Source organism: Leuciscus leuciscus (assembly GCF_965113295.1).
Source record: "Leuciscus leuciscus genome assembly, chromosome: 12".
Classification (NCBI taxonomy): domain Eukaryota; kingdom Metazoa; phylum Chordata; class Actinopteri; order Cypriniformes; family Leuciscidae; genus Leuciscus; species Leuciscus leuciscus.
In genome coordinates, this window is record NC_138736.1 from 28,490,804 (window position 1) to 28,512,138 (window position 21,335).

Here is a 21,335-nt window from a genome sequence, read left to right on the forward strand (position 1 = left end):
CGCATGGCTGGCGCAGAATCCTGCTGCTTCCCAGCACAGTTAAAAGGAAACATGCAGCCAAGCTCACAAACACAGGCAGAGTTCAAGCATGAGGGCTCCCGCACAAAAGACCAGGCCCTTCCCTTCATAAATAACATAATTAAGTTGAGCCAGAGAGGACACAATGGAATTAAGAACTTTGCACACCATACACGCCCTCCTTAAAATCCATTCCCGTCCTGTTAAACGGCTCAACTTGCGGCGCATTCCTCTAGGAATTGATCTGCATTGATCAAGAGAGGTGGGTACCTTTGAGAGAGGTGATCTCATGTTGGATGGACCGGGCTGTGTCCATGTCACTGGATTCTGTCACGCTTGTTTCCTGGGAGCGTGTGTGTGTGTGTGCGCGCGTGCACTGCGCAAGGTCAGTCCAGTAAGATTTCACCAGCTGCAAGACTTCAGGATTTAGTTCTGTTCTTCTCTCGGCTAAGTCTGCAGTGCTGCTTGCTGACCGTGTGGTTTCTCTGTTTTGATCCTCTCTCTCTCGCTCAACCACTCACTCTTTCTCTCACACTTGCTCATTCCCTGTTCGCAGGGAAACTGTGAAGTGAAAAGTACCCCTCCCTCACTTCTTCCTCCTTCTCTGTCTTTCCTCCAGCCCAGCCCATCCCATCCCATCCCATCCCCCATGGGTCCCACAGGGTGCCTGAGCCAATCAAAATGCAAGATAAGTAGAAATTGTGCCCACTTATGGGATGTTTGAAGGTGGGAGACAGATGTAGATAGTATAAACTAAGAGAGAGAAAGATGTAAAGAAGTGAAATGCAAAAGAATGAGTAAAAGACAAGGACAGAAATGGCACAAGAACGCAAAACTGAGAGAAATGCACTCTGGGACCTTGGTTGCCTCTCTCTTTCCCTGTAATTTGTCAAACCACTGTATTTTTTTTAGCTCTTAACATGATGACTCCAAATGCTATCCATAAAAACAATTTACAACCTGTCAGTTTTTAGCTAAATGCACCCACAGATTCTCATTTATGACTCCATCTGAATCTCTACTTCATCATTACAGCATCAGTGTCTAATGAAAACGTGCTAAAACTGCACAAAATGCACACAAAAAAAGGAGCCACAACCAAAAAACTGCTCTTGTGATCTGGACTTGGCTTCATATTTTTTTTTTGCATTTTCCAGGGTAAAATTATAATTATTCATTGAATATATAAATAGATCCCTTAGACATATATTTACACACTTTTACTTCTTCCTTTTATGTCCACCACCTCACAAGTTTCATGAGTTTGAGCATGTTTAGGCCCTCAAAAATGTGATTCATTTCGGACAACAATAATTATAATATTCAGATAATAAATGGAGCAATTCCAATAGGGTCCTCGCACCATTGGTGCTCGGGCCCCTAACAAGACAAAACTAGACAAAAAACAAAACAAAGCAAAGCAAAAAAAAAAAGAAAAGAAATATAAAGTGTGGAAATGTAATACTCAAAATGTACTGTAAATTCAAAAAATACTTGTGTGTTGTTATTGGCTCGTGAAAGCCAGTGAAAGCGAGATTATGTGAATGATTAAATCATTGATTAGGCTACCTGATCAGTCTCCATCTATTACCCATTTCTATGATGCGTGAAAAGCGTGTAAAGTTATTTAATCGTGAGAATGACAGCTCATTAATATATGAGCTGACAGAATTGTGGCAGATGTTTTTTGAATAGCTTCTCATCTGTTTATGTAAGTGTGTAAGCTCAAAAATAAGGTGTGATATTAAAAACAAAGCTGACATGTAAACAAACAGTTGAGACACACAAACAGATGAGCTAAGATCTAAAGCTGAGAGTGTCTAAGCTTTTCAAACATTAGATGACATGGCAATGATAATCAACAACAACAAAATCTCATTACATACTGTAATCTTTCAAAGTGAATGAATAAAGTAATGGAAAAGCATCACAAACATAATTCAGCACAGTTATAGTACCGTGACTCAGCAAAGAAAGGCACTGTATTTGCTGCAATTGATGCTTCTGCAAGGAAAAGTCTACTTGACAGTTATGCAGCAAAAAAGATAAACTCACACTAAACAATTATTGACGACATCAGTGCACCTAATCTTCTTTTTTGGCCAAAGCATTATTTGATTTTGTCATCAGACGCTATTGTTGTAATAACTGATGTGTGTGCACAATCAAAGCCAGAACACGGGCTCTAAACACACAAAAAGAGAAAAGCCCCATACAGACTAGATGACACAGCATTTTGAGAGCAGCCAAGCTGGCCTACTGCTGAAGTCCCTGAGATTAGCAGCTCTCTCTCTCTCTCTCTCTCTCTCTCTCTCTCTCACACACACACACACACACACACACACACACACACAGACTGCTATTCTATTTCTGCCTGTTTTTTTTTTTCCCAGTGACCCTTTTTTATTCTACCTCTACAAGTCTGTCATAGCCACAAGGCAGAGCACAAAGTAAAGTTCAAGGGGTTCAAGCTTGAGATATTTAAATATCGGAGTGTCTATTTACACCAAGTGTGCCGCAGAAGTCCTGAAATGTGAAGCCAAAACGTTTTGACCGCCCCCAGGTGGCTGGATGCAGTATAGTTCATAAACCCCACCCTCTCATTGTAATCGAATGGGACGTGACAAACTAAACAATCAAATTACACTTCAAATAATTTTTTTCCAAAGATGGTTTCTGCCATTTTAGGTAGTTTTCATCACGCTGATGTAAGTTCAAGTGTTCGTTTTTTAAATAGGTTTGGTTTTAATTAGTTATTTAAATGCTATAAAAAAGGGATGTGATGTCATGATTGACAGCTGTGATTCTTGACAGCTTCTCTGAGCGAAGTAGTCACTGAGGCGGGAGGAGGTTGGAGCTTCAACTTAAATTTCTACATTTCCATAACTGTTTATTTCGACATAATGAGTTGTTCTGCAGTAAACTGTACTAACTGATTCTGCGGGAGTGTGGGCGGGGTCTTGATAGCGCGACTCCATTTTATGCTCATGTGCGGACTCAGGATCTAAGATGTCAGCGCCATATTTGGACATTGGCGGCTTCACTTTTCTACAATGGTAGAGAGTGAAGGCGGTCTTCCATCTTTTTTTTTTCTTTTTTTTTATAATTTACATAAAGTGCAAATAGCCCGCCTTGTTGGCAGATGCTATTTACACTAACTCCGCCCAATAACATCTAGTTTGGCAACAAAATTCCAAAAGACGTAAGATTGCCAACAGTAGCAATAGTGTAGTAGGGCCTAGGGGTAAGGTGCGAGGCAAAAAGTTGCAAATCGACCCGCGAATCCCCTTTTTGCTGAACTCGCTCTTTTCCCTTTTTCCATCACATATCAGATCTGAAAGGCGTTTTTTTCAATAATAATTAAGAAAATATTTGAAAAGTAGAAATAAAGTGTCTAAGGTGTGTTTAATAATCAAGTGTTTATCGGTTAGGGGTAGGCGTAGGGAGGCCATTATTGCCCAATAAGGCGGAATCCATTTAATAATTTTAACAAACATAATAATTTACACTCTGTTATTATTGCATACTGCTTAATGTACAACAACACTGAGGTGCAAATAGTAACTGCCACTATTTAAGTATAGCATCTAACTACTATTTACACTTATTGCAAAGACAATACTGCAATTTTTACATAGTGTAAATATAATCTATCGCTATTTTCACTTAGTGTAAATAGCATATCGCTAAGAAAATATGCTATTTTCACTTAGTGTAAATAGCCGCTTCCTTTAAATATTTATTATAACATTTGGCATTAAAGGAAAAGTTCACCCAAAAATCAAGACTGTCGTTATTTACTTTTTTTACCCTCAAATTGTTAAGCACATATGACTATTTCTTTCTTATTTTGAAAAGATTCTGACTGCTCTGTTCAGTATAATGAAAGTGAATGAGGACTGGAACTGTCAAGCACCAAAACTACAACAACAACAAAAAAAAGATTATAAAAGTGAAGTTTTCTGAAGCCATACAGTTGCTTTCTGTGAGATATACTGTAAATGTAAATTGTTATTCACTGAAAATATCATTTTCACATGCTCTGTACAATCACTGAAACAGAGTTTGTATATATAAACAGTCATTTCAGCATTTGAGGGGAAAAATGTCAAATGGTGATGGAAAACATGTCAATTGGAGTGTGAAAGAGACCGTTTCATTTTTACCTTTATAGTCCATTTAAGGACAAACTTGATAGCAGTTGGCGATATATAATAAGAGGTATATTATGAGGATGCGCAATGTTAGAGCCTTTGCAAACAGGTCGCGTATACAATGTTCATCCAATCAATCAGACTGACACTGCAAATATGCAAATAAGAATTTTAACCCTGAGTTTAGAAATGTACAGTAGGAAAAGTATGAATACCAAGGATTATTTGTTAAGCCTGGGTAAATTATGAGCAGTGTAAAACATGAAGCAATATAACCCGGCATTCCGTTTAGACAGGGTTTGTTGACTATGTCAAGTGTGAAAAGCCCTAGATTTTTCTTTAAAGATATTTATATTCTGATATTCTAATATCTCTGTTTTGGCCAACCTTTGTAAACTAAGTAGCACTCCGTTGCTGAAAAAAGTGTTTTTGTTAACATGCCAGTGTTTCAACAGACAATACATTTTTGCAGCTGAATAGTCTAGATGAACATTATTAAAGCATATCTAGGAATTATGAATGTGTTCAGGAAATGTATAATGGCATATTTTATAATATATAAAGTATAAATGACACTTTAGCTCAGTTATGCCAAAAAATAATAGTTTCCTTCTGAATTTCAGTCACTATCTAGAGCCATGACAAGCTGCACTGCATTTGTTTGCAGGAAGTGAAAAAAACACACAAAAAAAACACATATTTGCCAAATCTGTGTTGAACTGCTGGGAAAGAAGCCATTGCTTTGTTCTGATAAATACTGCATTAGAGCAGGTGGTAAATAACTATTACACGGCTCTCTGAAATATGTGTTTTGATTGGTCAGTCACAACATTGAGCAGTCACTTTTTTTTTTTCTTTTTTTTTTTACTGCAATCCATGGCAACATATTGGAGCTTCTTCCAGTGTCTTTTATATCACTCCACAGTCTATAGAAAGCTAATCACAGCCCATCTTGAGACTCAAAAGGCTACTGTCAGTCAAATCAAGAAAACCAAAACATCCTTAATTGGTAGAACAAACTTGTTAGAGATACAAAGAGCTGGATAAGAGAGAATTTTAAATGTTAGCTGGTCTACTGCAGAATTTTTCTTAGTGGAATCTAAAAGTAAGCTATTAAAATGATTTCAACTGAAATTTCATGTCCATGTAGACTAAAGTTTGGGGTCTGTAAGATTTTTTTATCTTAATCTTGCATTTATAAAACATGATAAATCAGTAATCTTGTGAAATTATAGTACAACTTAAAATGTCTTCATTACTTAAGTGTTAGCTGATCTTTCAGAAATCATTCTAATATGCTGAGAATATATTGTGTGATACTGCATTTTTCCTACTAAGTGTGTTGACTCTGATCACAAAAACACTCTGACCTGTCTCTTACTTTTTGTCACCTCACAAAAGCTTGTAGAATTCGGCAACTTGCACGGACTTGTTTACTCTTTCACATGTAGATCCCTCATCCTGTCTCTCTGTGACCCATCAGCCCGCCTCACACAGTGCAATGGCGTTGCAGGAGACTGTTTAGACGGTCCCCATAGATACACGTCAGATAGCAAACTGTCAACAAACACAAGTTTGACATCTTTTCAACTCACTCCTCTCTCCTCGTACAGTAGCCAGTGTAGTGCAGAGCAGTTCTGTGATTCTATCTATGAAACCCCTGTAGAGTGTAAAGCAAAATAAAAGGACACTTAAGAGACCTTGATCTTGAGCTTCTCTTCTGGCGCACAGAATCAAGGTCGACAGTTTAATGAGGGACCTTCACCAATCTGATAACTAGCAGGTTGATTATCTATCAGAGGGAAATCCTTTTTGTTATGTTGGGGAACATTTCTGAAGATGTTGACCCAAGTGCATGTGATGATAACGATGTCTCGTTGAGTAACGTTTATAAGTTATTGAGCCATCAGTCAAGACGGATAAACACAAAAGCCAAACACTCAATTAAAGCTCATCTGTCAAATTTCACTGGTTAATTATGTGCTGACAGATGACAAATACCAGTCAACGCCTTCCAAGAATTCCATCAAACTTCTGTTGAACCTTTCATGAAACTCACCACAAGATTTCATCTAATTTGTAAGTCATTCAAGTTTTGGCTCAGACAAAAATGTGTGGGGTTTTTTTGCAATTCGTACATCTTATGTAATAGATATAAAGTCTATTATACTAGATATACTATACTACTCAGTGGGCGACCACTATCATTTGTTTATTTATTGTCCTAAAGCCCAATTAGGTATATTTTATTTTACATACAAACATTTTATTTTTGTTCACTTGCAACAAACCGGAAAATCTACAGCTACTGTATAATGTGACAAATTCATAAATAAAATGTAAATTTAAATGAAAAAAATGGCATACAATACAAAACATTTGTGACTGGTTTGTAGCATTCTTTGTGATGCTTTCCAGACAGCAGTGGTTTCTGCAAATTTCACAAAAACTAAAAACTAAAATAGTAATAAACAAATACAATTTTGAATGGATGGATGGCAAACAGAACATATTATGTTTTTATTAAGTTACGTGTCAGTAATGCAGTCTCCAAAATTCCTGAACAATAGACCCAGTACCCTGGTGCCAACATGCCTTAAAGGAGAAGTTCACTTTTAAAAAAACTTTTGCTGATAATTTACTCACCCCCATGTCATCCAAGATGTCCATGTCTTTCTTTCTTCAGTCGAAAAGAAATTAAGGTTTTTGATGAAAACATTCCAGGATTTTTTCACATATTATGGATTCCATTGGGACCCAAACGGTTCAAGGTCCAAATGACAGTTTCATTGCCGCTTCAAAGGGCTTTAAACGATACCAGACGATGAATAAGGGTCTTATCTAGCGAAACGATCGGTCATTTCAAAAATAAAATAAAAAGTTGACGTTTTATAAGCACAAATGTTCGGCTTGCTCTGTTCTGTGATGCGCGTTCGTGACGTCACGTAATACGCAATTACGTTGAAAAGGTCACGCTTGAAAAATTGAAGAAAATGTTCTTTTTGGCTTTTTAATATTAAAACACTCAGGATGCGCACACGAAATGGGCATTTTAAACGATAAACTGACACAAATACATTTGAAAATGTTTATATGGTCCTCCTTCCGCACATTTGTAAACACATCAAACTTGACCTTTTCAACGTAATTGCGTATTACGTGACGTCACGAACGCGCATCACAGAACAGAGCAAGGCGAACATTTGTGCTTATAAAACGTCAACTTTTTATTTTATTTTTGAAATGACCGATCGTTTCGCTAGATAAGACCCTTATTCATCGTCTGGTATCGTTTAAAGCCCTTTGAAGCGGCAATGAAACTGTCATTTGGACCTTGAACCGTTTGGGTCCCAATGGAATCCATAATATGTGGAAAAATCCTGGAATGTTTTCATCAAAAACCTTAATTTCTTTTCGACTGAAGAAAGAAAGACATGGACATCTTGGATGACATGGGGGTGAGTAAATTATCAGCAAAAGTTTTTTCAAAAGTGAACTTCTCCTTTAATGAACGCACATGGCATTCATGACCACTTGATACAGCACTCCTGGCATCAGGCTGGCCTAGCGTGCCACTGATCAAAGCTAAAACGATAGTCTTGAGTCAAGTAAGAAGCTTTGTTTCACTATACACACTGTTTCAAAGCAGTTTTACAGAAATGCATGATGTTAATGTTTGTAATACCTTAATGCCTAATTTTCCACATTTTGTAGTTTAGAGCTGGACGATAAGATAAACTGATGTTTTATTGAGAGGGTCTAAAATAATTTCTGACACACTCACGTACTGGCATACAAATAGAATTTGCCATCACACATACAGATCAACTTAGTCATGTTCCTTGGGCTTAGTCTGGACAATGCAAACAGGAAAACTACAATCTCTACTATATTCCAACAATGACTAAACATTCCATGACTCAACATAATGAAGTGACTGAGATGTTTCTACAGCTCCCAGGTTTCTTGGTTCAAATGTATGTGCAGAATTACCAGACAGATGGGGAGTTTGTTGCAGACATCCCTGGTATCCAAGTGACAGAAATTCCACACCAACTGAGCAAATTTTTAACTTACTGACAACCAAGTCACAGGCAGATAGCACATTCATTCTTCCTTAAGTGCGAGCAATCAGTCATGATCATCAATCATTAGCTGAAGTGATCAAAAACTGTCTGGAAAAGGTGGAGAAAAGAGCTGGTATGCAGAACAAACAATCTCAAGTTTCCAAAACATGCAGATTAGAGCAAGACATGGCCGTCAGCACCAAAGACATTAAGCATAAGGTACTGCCTGTAGATGTGGGAAATCCTAAAGAGGTGAAGAAAAGTGCAGTAAACAATCTCTGGTGACCAATATCGGCTGGAAAGTATTCCATGTGTGAAAGGTATTAAGAACATTTGCGCATTTACATTTTTGTTCTTTCCAGCTGTTCCTATTCAACTTACTAGAAAACTAATGAAATATCCAAGAAACATATCATGTGTTGGTAAATTTGTGTTAAATAGAGCGGGAGAAATTCAATAAGATATTTTATTTGTACATTCTGTCTGCATTGCTTTAGCACCTCATTTAGTAAATAAATTATGCTAATCAAGTAACATGACCAAAAACGCAATTTAAACATCCCAATTCTCCATCATCCACCTACATGAAACCCACAGCATAAAATATCTCTCTAAACCTCTTTCTTTCCAGCATTCTCTCCAAGAAACACGTTTTTCAACAGTGTATTAACAACATTCCCTTTCTATTTCCAGTTCGGAAAACCATGACTTCCATTACCTAAACTTTCCCTCTTTAAGACGTGGATAAAGGCCTCGGACAGGAAAACAGCTTTCACTGTATTTCGATATGCTCCTTTTCCAATTTTTCTTTTTCATTTTCCACTTTCAGTCGACAGTCAATGTTATGCTAAAGTATGGCATATAATTGCTTTTATGGGACTTTAGTTTACCGCAAAAAATAAAAATTCTGTTATCATTTAATCATGAGATTATGTTCATGTCGTACCAAACCTGTATGAATTTCTTTCTTCTATAGAACACAATAGAACACGTTTTGAAGACTGTTTTAACTGCTTTCTCTCCATACTGTTGGGATGGTTGTTGCTGCACCACGACCTGTATTCGGTGTGACATAAATTTGCCTTCTAGTATTCATCCCGGACAGCAGAGTCAGGGGTTTGTTATGTTCAATAAAGCAACTATATCGGCATTAACGTCCATTCTGTTAATAGTACAGGGTAGAATGAAACGCATACAATGAAAGTCAGTGAGGTCCAAAAAAAGACTTGACCCCATTGACATTCATTGTATAGGCATTATTCAAACTATCTTTTTTGGTGTTTTACAGACAAAATAATGTTTTTTAAGGTTTAGAATGGCATTAGGGTGAAAGAATATAAAATGAATTTGAATTCCCCTTTTCATTCACATTCATCCCTTTAAGTTAAAAAGCTCTGTTATAAAACTATGGATTCTTGAACAAAACTACTGAATGCATTAGGAAATTCCAATAAAGAATGTATGATATGCTGTTATTCTTTGTAAACAGTCTGCAATTTTATCATTCACATTCAAATAGGGTGACACCGTACCCCAGCCTGGGTTTTCTAAATATAAGGAGCTGACTTTCCCAAGATGATCCACACATTTCACACGGGAACGCTTAATGACATCAATCATTATCACATTACAAAAAGTAATCCCTCAATTCCCATTGGCCATGCCATCATTTGGAGCTTCATTTGAGTCATGAGCTTTACTCATGGGTGTATTTTCTGTGTGAGTGGGTGTGTCGCAGGACAGTTCCAGGAAATCGTGTGTAACAAATACTGTATGGATACACCAAATACTTTTAAACGTGTGACCAGCATTAGTTCAAATCCAAATCTGCGTTATGAATAAGTGAACGTGCATACTCACGGATAACTGTACGTTCATCACTATGAGTAGGCTTTTTAGAGGCACTATTTTAGAATGTAAGATCAGGTTGCATAAACCTGATCCTGGCTAAGGGAGTAGAGGGGTTAGAGCTGCTCCATATGTGGACGATCTAAAGGTAGCTCAAGATTAAAGCAAGGAAGTTATTCAGATCAGAAACACATGTTTGGCCAGTTACAAACAGACAGACTTTGTCAATGCCACACCTCGTACTGTTTTCCTTGTTTCACGTGATTACCCGTCGTGATCATTTTTAATACACTGATAATCTTACGTTATAAACTGAAAATGTAGGGTTTTGCTTTATTGATCCTCTTCCCAAACTAAAATAAAGAGTTGAAACTTCAGTGGCCCTAAAAAGTATTTGGACTCTCATTGACTTCATTAGTAATAATATAAAATCAGGTGGCATCTGTAAAAATAAAAATAAAATAAAGTAAATAATGTTGTTAAACATAAAATTTTTCTCACTCTTTTAGGGAATGCATGAAATTGATCAAAAGAGACAAAGACTTTGGGCCCTATTTTAACGATCTGAAACGCAAGTATCAAATGCGAAACGCAAGTAACTTTATGGACGGATCTCGGGCGCTGTTGCTATTATACCGGCGGGATAAATGACTAGATTTATGCCTATTTTTTCACATCTTCATGGACACCATAATGATTTCCCTTGTGTGGTAATATTTTTCCTTGTAATTATGAATGGTTTGCAAAAATGGGAACTGCTGCCTGCGTCTGTGTAGATGAGAGAAGCAAAGTGTATGCGCTACATTATGGCCAAGCATGCGCCCTTAAAATAGCATCTAAATAACGCGCCACTGACTTTAGACTAGGTCTGGTCTGTGGCGGAATTGTTTTCTGAAACTGCAAAATAGCACCAGGGAACGTTTGCGCCGGAACACGCCTCCTCTTTTCGCTGAACCGCCTCCCCCCCGGGAGCGCAAGTTCATTCCCTAATTTACCGACGTGCGTCTGTAGAGGGAAAAGTCCGCTGTGCGTCGGGTGCAAAATAGGAATGATACATGCGTCGGTGTACAAAGTCAATTGCGCTGGGTGCAAGATAGGTTCCTTTAAGTGGCTTTAAAGACACATTATTACAAAAAAATATTTTCATTTATTTCATATTTTGAACTATTCATATATTTAAAGAATCCTAAAAAATGGACCACAGTTGGATCACAAAAAAAATTAAACAGCAATAAATGTTTTCAATATTGACAACAATAAGAAATGTTTCTTGAGTATCAAATCAGCATATAAGAATGATTTCTGATGGGTCATGTGACATTGAAGACTGGAGTAATGATGCCGAAAATTCATGATAAATTGAAATAATATTTCACAATATTACAGTTTTTACTGCATTTTTTTTAACAAATAAATGCAGCCTTGGTGAGCATAAGAGACTGCTTTTAATATTTATTTATTTTAATCTTACCTACCTAAATTTTTTTAATCTATTGTTATATATATATATATATATATATATATATATATATATATATATATATATATATATATTTTATTATTGTTATATTAATAAACTCCCTAACTGAAATGTTTTGGTTAAAGGTGCTCTAAGCGATGTCACACGTTTTTTAGGCCAAAACATTTTTTGTCACATACAGCAAACATCTCCTCACTATCCGCTAGCTGCCTGTCCCCTGAACACACTGTAAAAAAACGCGATCTCTGTAGACAGCCCAGGCTCCACAAACGGCAAGAAAAACGAACTGGCCCAGCCTGGACCATGAAACATAACAAACAGTGTTCTAGCCAATAACCGACAAGAATGATTTGGGGGTGGGGGTTGGGGGTTAGTGCGCGTGCACATGAAGGGGGGTGTGGGGAGTGGAGGAAAGAGAAGCATGAAGAGGGAAGTTAGCTAGAGGAGAGATGTCCTAGACAACGACAACGACTAACGTTAAAAATGTATATTCTTGAGAATTTTGATATGGCCGACACACGGCCAAAGAGACGACGTTCCGATGAACAAATAACAAAGAAGAGGGAAAAGGAGAAGGAACGCGCGAAGTCCCAAATTTATATCGGAAAAGCGTTCAAAAGGTGGCGAGAACTTCTCGCCGGCAGAAGGGCTTCCAATCCGAAATTCAGGTGGCTCTGTTTTTGCTGGGCAGGTGGGTAAATCCAGTTTGGTTTTTCTAAATGGTTCATGACTGTTTCAGGAAGCACGGAAAGGAGGGGGAGGGGATGGGATGAGGACGAGGGAGGGTCGAGCTAGCCTCCGTTTTGTTTTACAATACTTTGACCGTCAACAAGAAGTGACTTCACCCAACATCGCTTAGTGCACCTTTAAAGAAAAATACCACTTGGTTAGATACTTTTTATTAATACAATGACATTCATATATTTTAGGTGTGGCTTAAAATACTTTTTGGGGCCATTGTATCTAATTGGTTTAAAATACACATTATACATACATGTACTTCGCTAATGTACTTCAGGAATTCCAAGAGGACCGAGTCATGGCTTTGCCATGGTGATACCAGGAAAATACTCTTGGGGTCAAGGGTTAAATCATTCAGTGTGAGTGTGCATACCATCTCAAGATGTGGCCAAACCAAAGTTTAACAGCACATTGCATCTTTAAAAGCAACTCCTCCCTGAACACAGGGTCACCTCGGGTCAACAGCAGCCTTTAGACAGTCATCTAAGGGACCTTGTGTTTGGTTAAGGTTAGAGGACACACTCCGCTGATCAAACACAGGCTCTCTTACCAGGTTACCATTCAACCTCACAATCAGGAAGCTCAATAAGTATTCCATAGGGTCAAAGGGTCAGATTCTAGTTCGGAGACAGATGTGGTTAAAGGGGGAAGAACGTGATGTCAAAGTCACGAAATCCGATCCTGCATCTGAAGAGGTCTGTGAATGCTTAATTTAAAAGTAATCTAAACATAGGACAGATTTCATTCCGGTTAAAATTAGTTCAGCCATCCTATTTAAGAGACACACGGGAAGAGTATTATGTTTGGATGTTAAAAACAGAAATGACACCAAAATATCCGCTTCGCTGCATTTCAATCCATCAGTACTGAACCCATGGTGGGGACAAACCAACTTTAAAACACGCACCTGAAAATCACATTTAAAATTATCCTAAAATGGAGAAAATATAAATGTTACAGATTTAGCTCACTGCAATTTGATAAGTTATCACGTCTAATTCAATCTATGTATTCTTAATTCTTAATCTTCTCTAAATCTGCCTCTTATCAGCAGGTGTCGCAAAAATGAAAGGCGACACAAAAGAGGAAACCATCTCAGTGGGTCATGGAACACTCACACTGCTGCCAAATTTGTCACCATGTGATCCACTTCAAAAGGGAAGAGGTCCATAGGAAGACACAAAACATTTTACACACTCAGATCATGAAGAGATGTTTAAATAGGCTTGATATTATTAGATAGGCTTTGTGTAATCCAGCAAACATTTGGGATTCAAACAAAGGGTGCAACCTGACCAGTAAATGCATGTAACCTGTGTAAAGTGTGCTGGCACATGAATCAATATCAGTTCCAAACTGGAAACATGGGGGGGGTTGGGTTAGTTAAGATAGGTTAATTTTGTGTAAAATAAGTTTTGCATAAAACCCCTCTAGAGGATTCGTTCAGACTAATATTCAAACTTATGCAGGCCGTCTGGGTCCAGTTCTCCTCTACAATAATAAACTGGGGCGATATTTATAGATCTCTCCTCAGGACCCAGTCCTGCAGACATGGGGCAGAAGTGGGATTATGGGTTACATAGAGGGTTACATAGTTAAGAACACAAAAACTGTCTGATGAGCCATTTAACTTAAAACAACTTAAAACAACATGTCAGAACATGTCATTATAAAATATATTTTAGCTGACATGGCCCTATAACAACAATGGCATCACATATAAACTTATTTGAGGGGTTGTAAGGCATTCAATTTTGTAAATCTGCTTTGTAAATGTAATTTATTCCTGTGATGGCAAAACTGAATTTTCAGCATCATTACTCCAGTCCTCAGTGTCACATGATAATTCAGAAATCATTCAAATGCTGATTTGATGCTCAAGAAATTATTATTATCACTGCTCAAAACTGTTAATATAAGCTACTTAATGTTTTTGTGGAAAACGTGATTTTTTTATTTTTATTAAGAACCCCATTTATTTGAAATATTATTATTACAAATGTCTTTAATGTCACTTTTGATCAATTTAATGCATTCTTGCTAAACAAAAGTGTAAAACAAACTTTGACCCTAAACTTTTAAACAGTAATGTATATAATAACACAATGCTTTTCAGAGTCTGTTTAAATTGCATTCCTGTTCACAACTTCATATAGCAGGCCTTATATGTAAATAAAGGTAAACATTGTACAACTGCTATGAATCAGTCTTTGTAGCTGCAAAAATGCCAAGAATAAATTATTAACACTTAGTAAACTTGTCTCATAAGACATGTTGTGTATAGACAGTCCTCTACTGGATGATTGAAGACCATGATACGCCAGGTGGGTTGAAGACATCTGAATTACATCTGAATTAAACGGACTCGCCAGCATGTGTTTTAACAGAAACAGCTGTAGAACTCACAGCGAATCAAAAGTTTCAGAGCAACTATTGCCTCTAGGTTTAGTCTTTTGCAACTCTGCAGTCGCGCACATCTTTGCCAGTCAATGTGGAACTACTTATAACCCGACGGCAATGGCTGAGCTACAGCCCCCTCTTCTCCAGACGTGAACGCATGCACACAATCACAGTCGCACAGATGGTGCATTCACACACGGACAGTGACAGCCGCGGCTTCAGTACCTTTATACTTCTCCCTGACGTTCTCGTAGGCTTGAACAAACTCCTGCTCGTCTACGTGAGCAGTCACGCTGGCTGGATCGTACATGGACATGAGGTCAGGTCAATCTCTCGTCTATTTTCCCTTCTTCTCTTACTTTCAGTCCCTCTTCGGATGTGCTTTCCTGACGACTGGTCTGTTAGAACAGACTGGTGTGTTTGTACAGTCTCACTCTCTCCAGGCTGTGTGTGTGTGAGAGAGTATGTGTGTGTATGTATGAGTAAGTGTGTGAGTGAGTATTCCCCCACAGTTCTGGCTCTCGTTCCAGACCACCAGTACCACTCCCCTCCTTAAGCTTGAGAAATACCAACACACACACTCACACACACACACAGAGAGAGAGCATGGTCCCACCTCTTAAAGGCATATATGAAACACACATGTACACACAGGAGCAACAGGCTGCTTTCTAAGGACATCAGATCTAGTACAATGAATATGTTATGAAGCTGGTAGATCAGCAGAAATATGTAGTGTGGGATAATATTGGCTTTGACATGAGAGCTAAATCTCAGCAGGACTTTGACACTCTTACATGCATACAGACCCACTAACAACAATGTGTGAACAAACACAACCAAATCCCTGGCATCCACATGGGCATAAAACAGCATAACATAATGCTTAAGCAGTCATTAAATAACATGCTTAAGATGAAAAGATCAGATAGAACTGAACAGATGAACAAAAATACTAAACTTTCAACAATGGCAATTGGCAACATAAAAAATAAGATCCTGACCAAAAAAAAATCCTTTAAAGGTAGGGTAGGTAATCCTGTTCAGAAACACTTTTTTTTATACTGGGTGAAATGGTCCTTCCATCCTGATAGTAGTCAATACATTATGTGTTTAGAAAAAGGAATGAAAAAAATCAGACCTCTGTAGCAGCTGCAGGACAGTAAAAACTCTGACCAATCACTGCCATTCGGTGCGAATGTAAAGAACCAATCAGATGCCTTCATGTCTCGTGCCCGCCCCGAGCCCCACTGCGCGCGCTGCCCTGCGTGCACTCATCACATGTCACCGTTCCCGGAAATATTCAGCTCAAAGCACCTGCATATGCAGTCAGCGAAGGCAAACAAGGCAAAAACTACTTCCTCGGACCCTGCCCGCGCTCTTGAACGACCTCCTCTGCTTCGCCCTCAACCCCGGACCTGTCCTCGAACCGACGATGCGGTACTTGTCTCCGGACTCGGAGTGTACGTTAGTCTTCATTAGAGTCAACAATGTTTTCATCATGGAAACTCTTACATGCAAAACACCGTATATGTTATGAATCTTACACGAAATTCATCTTCATCACAGTGTAACTGATGGTAATGGAAAAACGTGTATCAATGCAACCTGTTTTTAGTTTTGCCTTATAAATATAGCTCGTTACCGAATGAAACTTTACCATTATCGATATGCTAGCTTGATAGTGAGTACTAAAAGAAATCTTATTTGTTTATATTCATAGTGATAAAGTTAGGTATTTTATTACATGTGATTCTGACATGATGTCACTGTATGTACTGCGCTCCTTCCTCTCCACTCGTCTCAGGTAATAAATGCGTCTTGTTCCAGCCTGAGCGTTTGGCGTCGCGCGTTCATGTGTTTTGGGGGCGTGGCTTTGGAAGGAGCTCAGAAGGGAGGGGGTGGAGTGAATGGAAATAATGAGCTGTGTTTATTGCAGATTAAAAGGTCTACAGTCACTCGATTTTTATATTTTCTTTTTCAGAGTACTTACATTTTAATTATGTATTGGTATATAAAGACAGTTTCAACAAATTTGGAATGTTTTTTTTTTAGAAAAATGATCACCTACCCTACCTTTAATAATGGTGTTTGCTACAGCAAGCATCAATATTTCTCATCATCCTCCACATGAAAAACACTTCAAAATCATGCAGTTGCAAGTTGCAACTTTTATAGCCTAAATGTTCAGACTAACAGGTTACACCTGCCAGATGATAAAACAGTTACTGGACCAGTAAGCTACAACCCAAAACACCCTAAAAGCCACCTAGCAACACCAAAGAAACCACCCAGAATGCTCTAGAAACCACGTGGCAACAATCCAGAACACCATAAAAACCAACTACTGGCCACTTAAAACACCCTGTATAAAAAATAAATAAATAAAAAAAAACATAAAATAAAAACATTGGAACAAGGATACCCTAGCAACTAGTGCTGTCACGATGCCAAAGTAAATAACACATTAAAACGGCACATAGCTTCTACCTATCAGTGGCTGCCGAATTGACCAGATACTCTGTAATAGCAGTATTGCAAAAAGGTTTGTGCCGTTAATTTAAAAAATATTTATTTCATTATCGGCTTGATAACAAAGTTCTAGTACTTTTGACAAAATACTAGCAACAACCCAGAATACCCAAGAACGCATTCAAAAACAACCCAGAACTCATTGGAAACCATATGGCAATGCCCTAGTAACCACATAAACACCCTAGAAACCACCTAGAAACAACCTAGAATCAACCTAGCAACAACCCATAACACCCAGAAAGCACTTAGCAACAACCAAAAACACCCTAGAAACCACCAGCAAAAGTGTGTGTATGTTTTGAGAGAGTGACAGTGGTGATTAAATGAAGTAGAGAGAGAGCGAGTGGGAAGGAGAGAAGGAAATAAAGCCCTTTTGTATGAAGTGTGTCCTACAGTCTATCTCAGGAGAAAATGGAAAAGCTTCCTGAGATGAGGATGGGGCGGAGGAACTGAACTTTTATCACTTTAAAAAGCAATTAGCTTTTAAAGAATGAAGTGGGTGTGAAATGCAGTTCTGCTGTCTCTCCTTAGCCCCTTTCTAAAATAAAAAAATAAACTACAAAAAATAAAAACACACGCTCAGGCTGGTAGCGACTATACGTTCGCAGCCATCCATCTTACCCCCCCCCCCCCCCCCCCCAATGGTCACAAGGGGGCAAACCCCACCCCTTACCATAAGAAATCCCCTACACCAGATGTGCCCTGTTACGAGCATTCCCAAGGTGGCCACAATGCATCAACCTGTCAGCTCTTTTCCAATATCCTGGATAATGCTTGTCAGTTTTTGACATTTTTAATGTCACTGAGAAGCTCTTTCTCAAACTACTGCAAATATTTGGGCTTCAGGAGCCATAAAATGTCAAAATAAGTCCAGATTATTTTGCACAGAATGCACACCCTCATAAAAGAGAACGGAGCATATTTTCTAGAAAATACATTCATTTGTATTGCTTTTCTGGAGATTCCATGTAATAAATTCTTCGGAAATAATTGAATCGTGTCTGATATATGTGCTCTGAACACCTTTGCCAAATGTGGAATGAAAATAAAGGATGTGATTAATCTGTCAAGAACTAAGGGAACTGGATATGCCTTAAAAAGATGCAAAACATGGTCCAACATATTTATGGATTCTGTTCAAATCACACTTTAACAGCTGGTTTATTTATCAAAGCAGCTGAAATCTGTGCAGAAACAAAAATAAACCAAGTTTTTACATTTTCTGAAGAAAACTGTTGGTAGCACAAAACTCTCCGCCAGTGTTGCCAGACGTACTGTAATTATCGTATTTGTACGGTATTTTTGACCGATGTATGATTATTTATGAAAATTGTGACACTTCAAATAATGGTCGTTGTAATCATAAGGCTTCTATACTTATTGATCTAGCTGTAGATCCCGCGTCTACCGTCATGATTGTGAGGAGAACGTGGTATTACACGTCTTCAATCTCATCTCACGTTATGTCTTTTCGGCCAGTCATCGTGGAGAATGACTCTCTCTCACAAGCAGAAGTTAACGTTCCTGCCGCGGCGCTTAAGTCAGTTCAGGTTGATAATTTAGCAATACAGTAATTTGCAGGTCCTGTCAAAAAGTTGTTGGTCTAGATAAATAGCTGTATTCTGTCCGTTTGACTTGTGAGTCGTGTACGATAATTTTCTTCCAAATACGATAGTTTTGAGCTTCTGGTACGATAATTGGATCTGGTACGATAATCCAATCTGGCAACACTGCTCTCCGCCATGATGCTAGTGTGTTGTTGGTTTGCCAGGACATTGCTATGCAGTTACTAAAGCGTTGAGTTGTTTTAAACGTGTGTTGCTATGCAGTTGCTAGGGTATTTTGGATGGTTGCTTACTGGACAATAAAAGAACCAGCATATGTCTATATTCATCATGAGAACCAAAGAATAGAAGCATTAAATTCTACACATTTACATAGCACAGTTAGCTTTCCATGTCTTCAAAATCAGATAATCAATAAAGGCATGACACTAATGTCTCGAGTTTCTACATTGCAGCAGCAGGACAGATGTCTTTTGGCCTAATGAGCTTGTCATCTTGGTCTACATAATCGGTATCACTCAAACTCATTCTAATCTATTGGACTTTAAAGTAAAAAGAATGCTTGATGGAAACCCTGTATGAGCAAAAACAAAAGTAATCTAAAACATTTCTCAGATATTTTTGCTTGAACTACTGACACCATGTGGTTGCAGTAGGACTGACATTTGGGGGCTACAAAAAATTTCTAAAATATTTGGCATTAGAACGAATGAACTGCCACAATCTACTTTTCTGTCATTGTCTAACATAAGAAAAAAACAATACACTTCAATCAAGGCACTTAACCTGGACTTTAGCTTATAACACAAAATCGGTATATAGATCTCCACTGATTTCCCTCAGATCTGCTTCTGAACTCTTGCACATTATCTGTGTGTGAAATGTAAAGACAACAATGATGAGATATGGGAAGTTAGATGCTTGACTATCAGAACTATCAGTGAATAATTCACTGGATTTTTTGAGGTCTGGAAGTATGTGGAATCAACTTCAGTATGCTATTTATAGTTAATCATGAATAATTGATTCATGGTGTGCCGTCTAAAAGGTTACAGATTTTCCCAAGACATTTTTTTGGAGACAACCATCTGACATTTTTCAGCAGCAAAAAAAATAAAAATAAAATACTACAAGCTTCTTATAGCAGATACATCATGGTGCAATACACTTGCGTGGGTTGGTTGAATTCTTAATTAATGACATATATCCTAAATGCAATCGTCTGGAGATCTCCTACATGCCAGTAGTTCCAGTGAGGAGTAACTGATAATCAGTTTGTGCTGTGCAGTGATGGTACGAAGGAAAAATTGGATGTGTTGTAGTTCATATGCTGAATTCCATCCCTCAACACCTCATAGGCATTATTAAAACAGGATAGAAAGCATAAGTTTGCATTTTAAAAAGACTATTTTAACTATACTACTGAAAATAAAAATGCATACAAAATATACATGAAAAATATCACAATCATATATAATATAATATAATATAATATAATATAATATAATATAATATAATATAATATAATATAATATAATATGATGCCTTGGGTTGGATTTATTATATTGTGTCTGGTAACTATAACTCCCTGTCATCCTGCCAGTTCAGTGTCAGAGTGTGTTATGCTTGCCTTTCCATGAAACTCATAAAAATCACCCCTCAAACCTTTCTCTGGTGTCTACACAAATAAAATTCCAGACATTCTAGACTCTAGAGCATTCTGCAGGGCTCAAACTAGCCAGAGGCAACTGTGTGAAACCTGGCCCCTGCAATGGGATGGCAGGTCAGAAACGTCAGATCTGGAGTTAAAAATATAAGGAGCTAAGAGTCACAAATTAAATGTGTGTATTCAGACTCAGATGCAAAGTATTATGCATTATGCAAAGTATTAACATATTGATTTTGTTATTTAAGTATTCCTAGTCCCTAAAATGGATGCATGTCTTGACAATATCTGAAAAATCTGAAAAATAATTGAGCTTAGAATAAAGGCTACCGTGATTAATTTAATGAATTAAATTACAATGAATTTAAATGAGCTGAGCAAGCAGATATGCTGACTCACTAATTTCTACAGAAACTATTTACTACCACAGGATGGCAGCCAAGTGCAGATCAAACTTGGAATATTATCAAAACATCCTGTGGTAATCTACTTTGTGGATAAATGTGATTATTACTAGAAACATGGTCATGTCTGCAAGAAAAAAGAAAACTCTGGTAGAAACAGGAAGGCACTAGCAACACCAAAGTCGTGGAAAGATGAAATGCCAACCCTTAATGCACTGAAAGTCACTTTGAAAAAATGTTAGCCAAATGCACAAACGTTCAATGCTTTAAAGTTTCCTGAAACAGTCTCAAAACACTCAAGGTCTACGTATGAAAGAATGGATATGGTTCATCCAGACTATACATCAGCATCCAGCCTTCCACTGTAAGATAAAGATGTCAGTGAATCAGAAAATTCGGTAACACTTTATTTTACAGTGTCCTTGTTACATATGTTACATGTACTTCCTATAGTAAT

At 37.8% G+C, this 21,335-nt stretch overlaps 2 protein-coding genes across 3 annotated transcripts in view; both read right to left on the reverse strand.

Moving 5' to 3' along the window:
* pleca (plectin a) overlaps window positions 1–15,218 on the reverse strand; it is a 94,094-nt gene extending 78,876 nt beyond the window's left edge. The window contains exon 1 of one of the 2 annotated variants that reach the window (XM_082185638.1): window positions 14,934–15,218. In XM_082185638.1, the coding sequence (XP_082041764.1) occupies window positions 14,934–15,024 (91 nt within the window). In that variant the 5' untranslated portion in view covers window positions 15,025–15,218. Of the gene's footprint in view, window positions 1–288; window positions 548–14,933 lie in introns of those variants that run through there. The other variant, XM_082185639.1, reaches the window with a different exon arrangement.
* LOC309510767 (uncharacterized protein) overlaps window positions 1–21,335 on the reverse strand; it is a 44,348-nt gene that overhangs the window by 8,958 nt on the left and 14,055 nt on the right. The window lies entirely within an intron of this gene.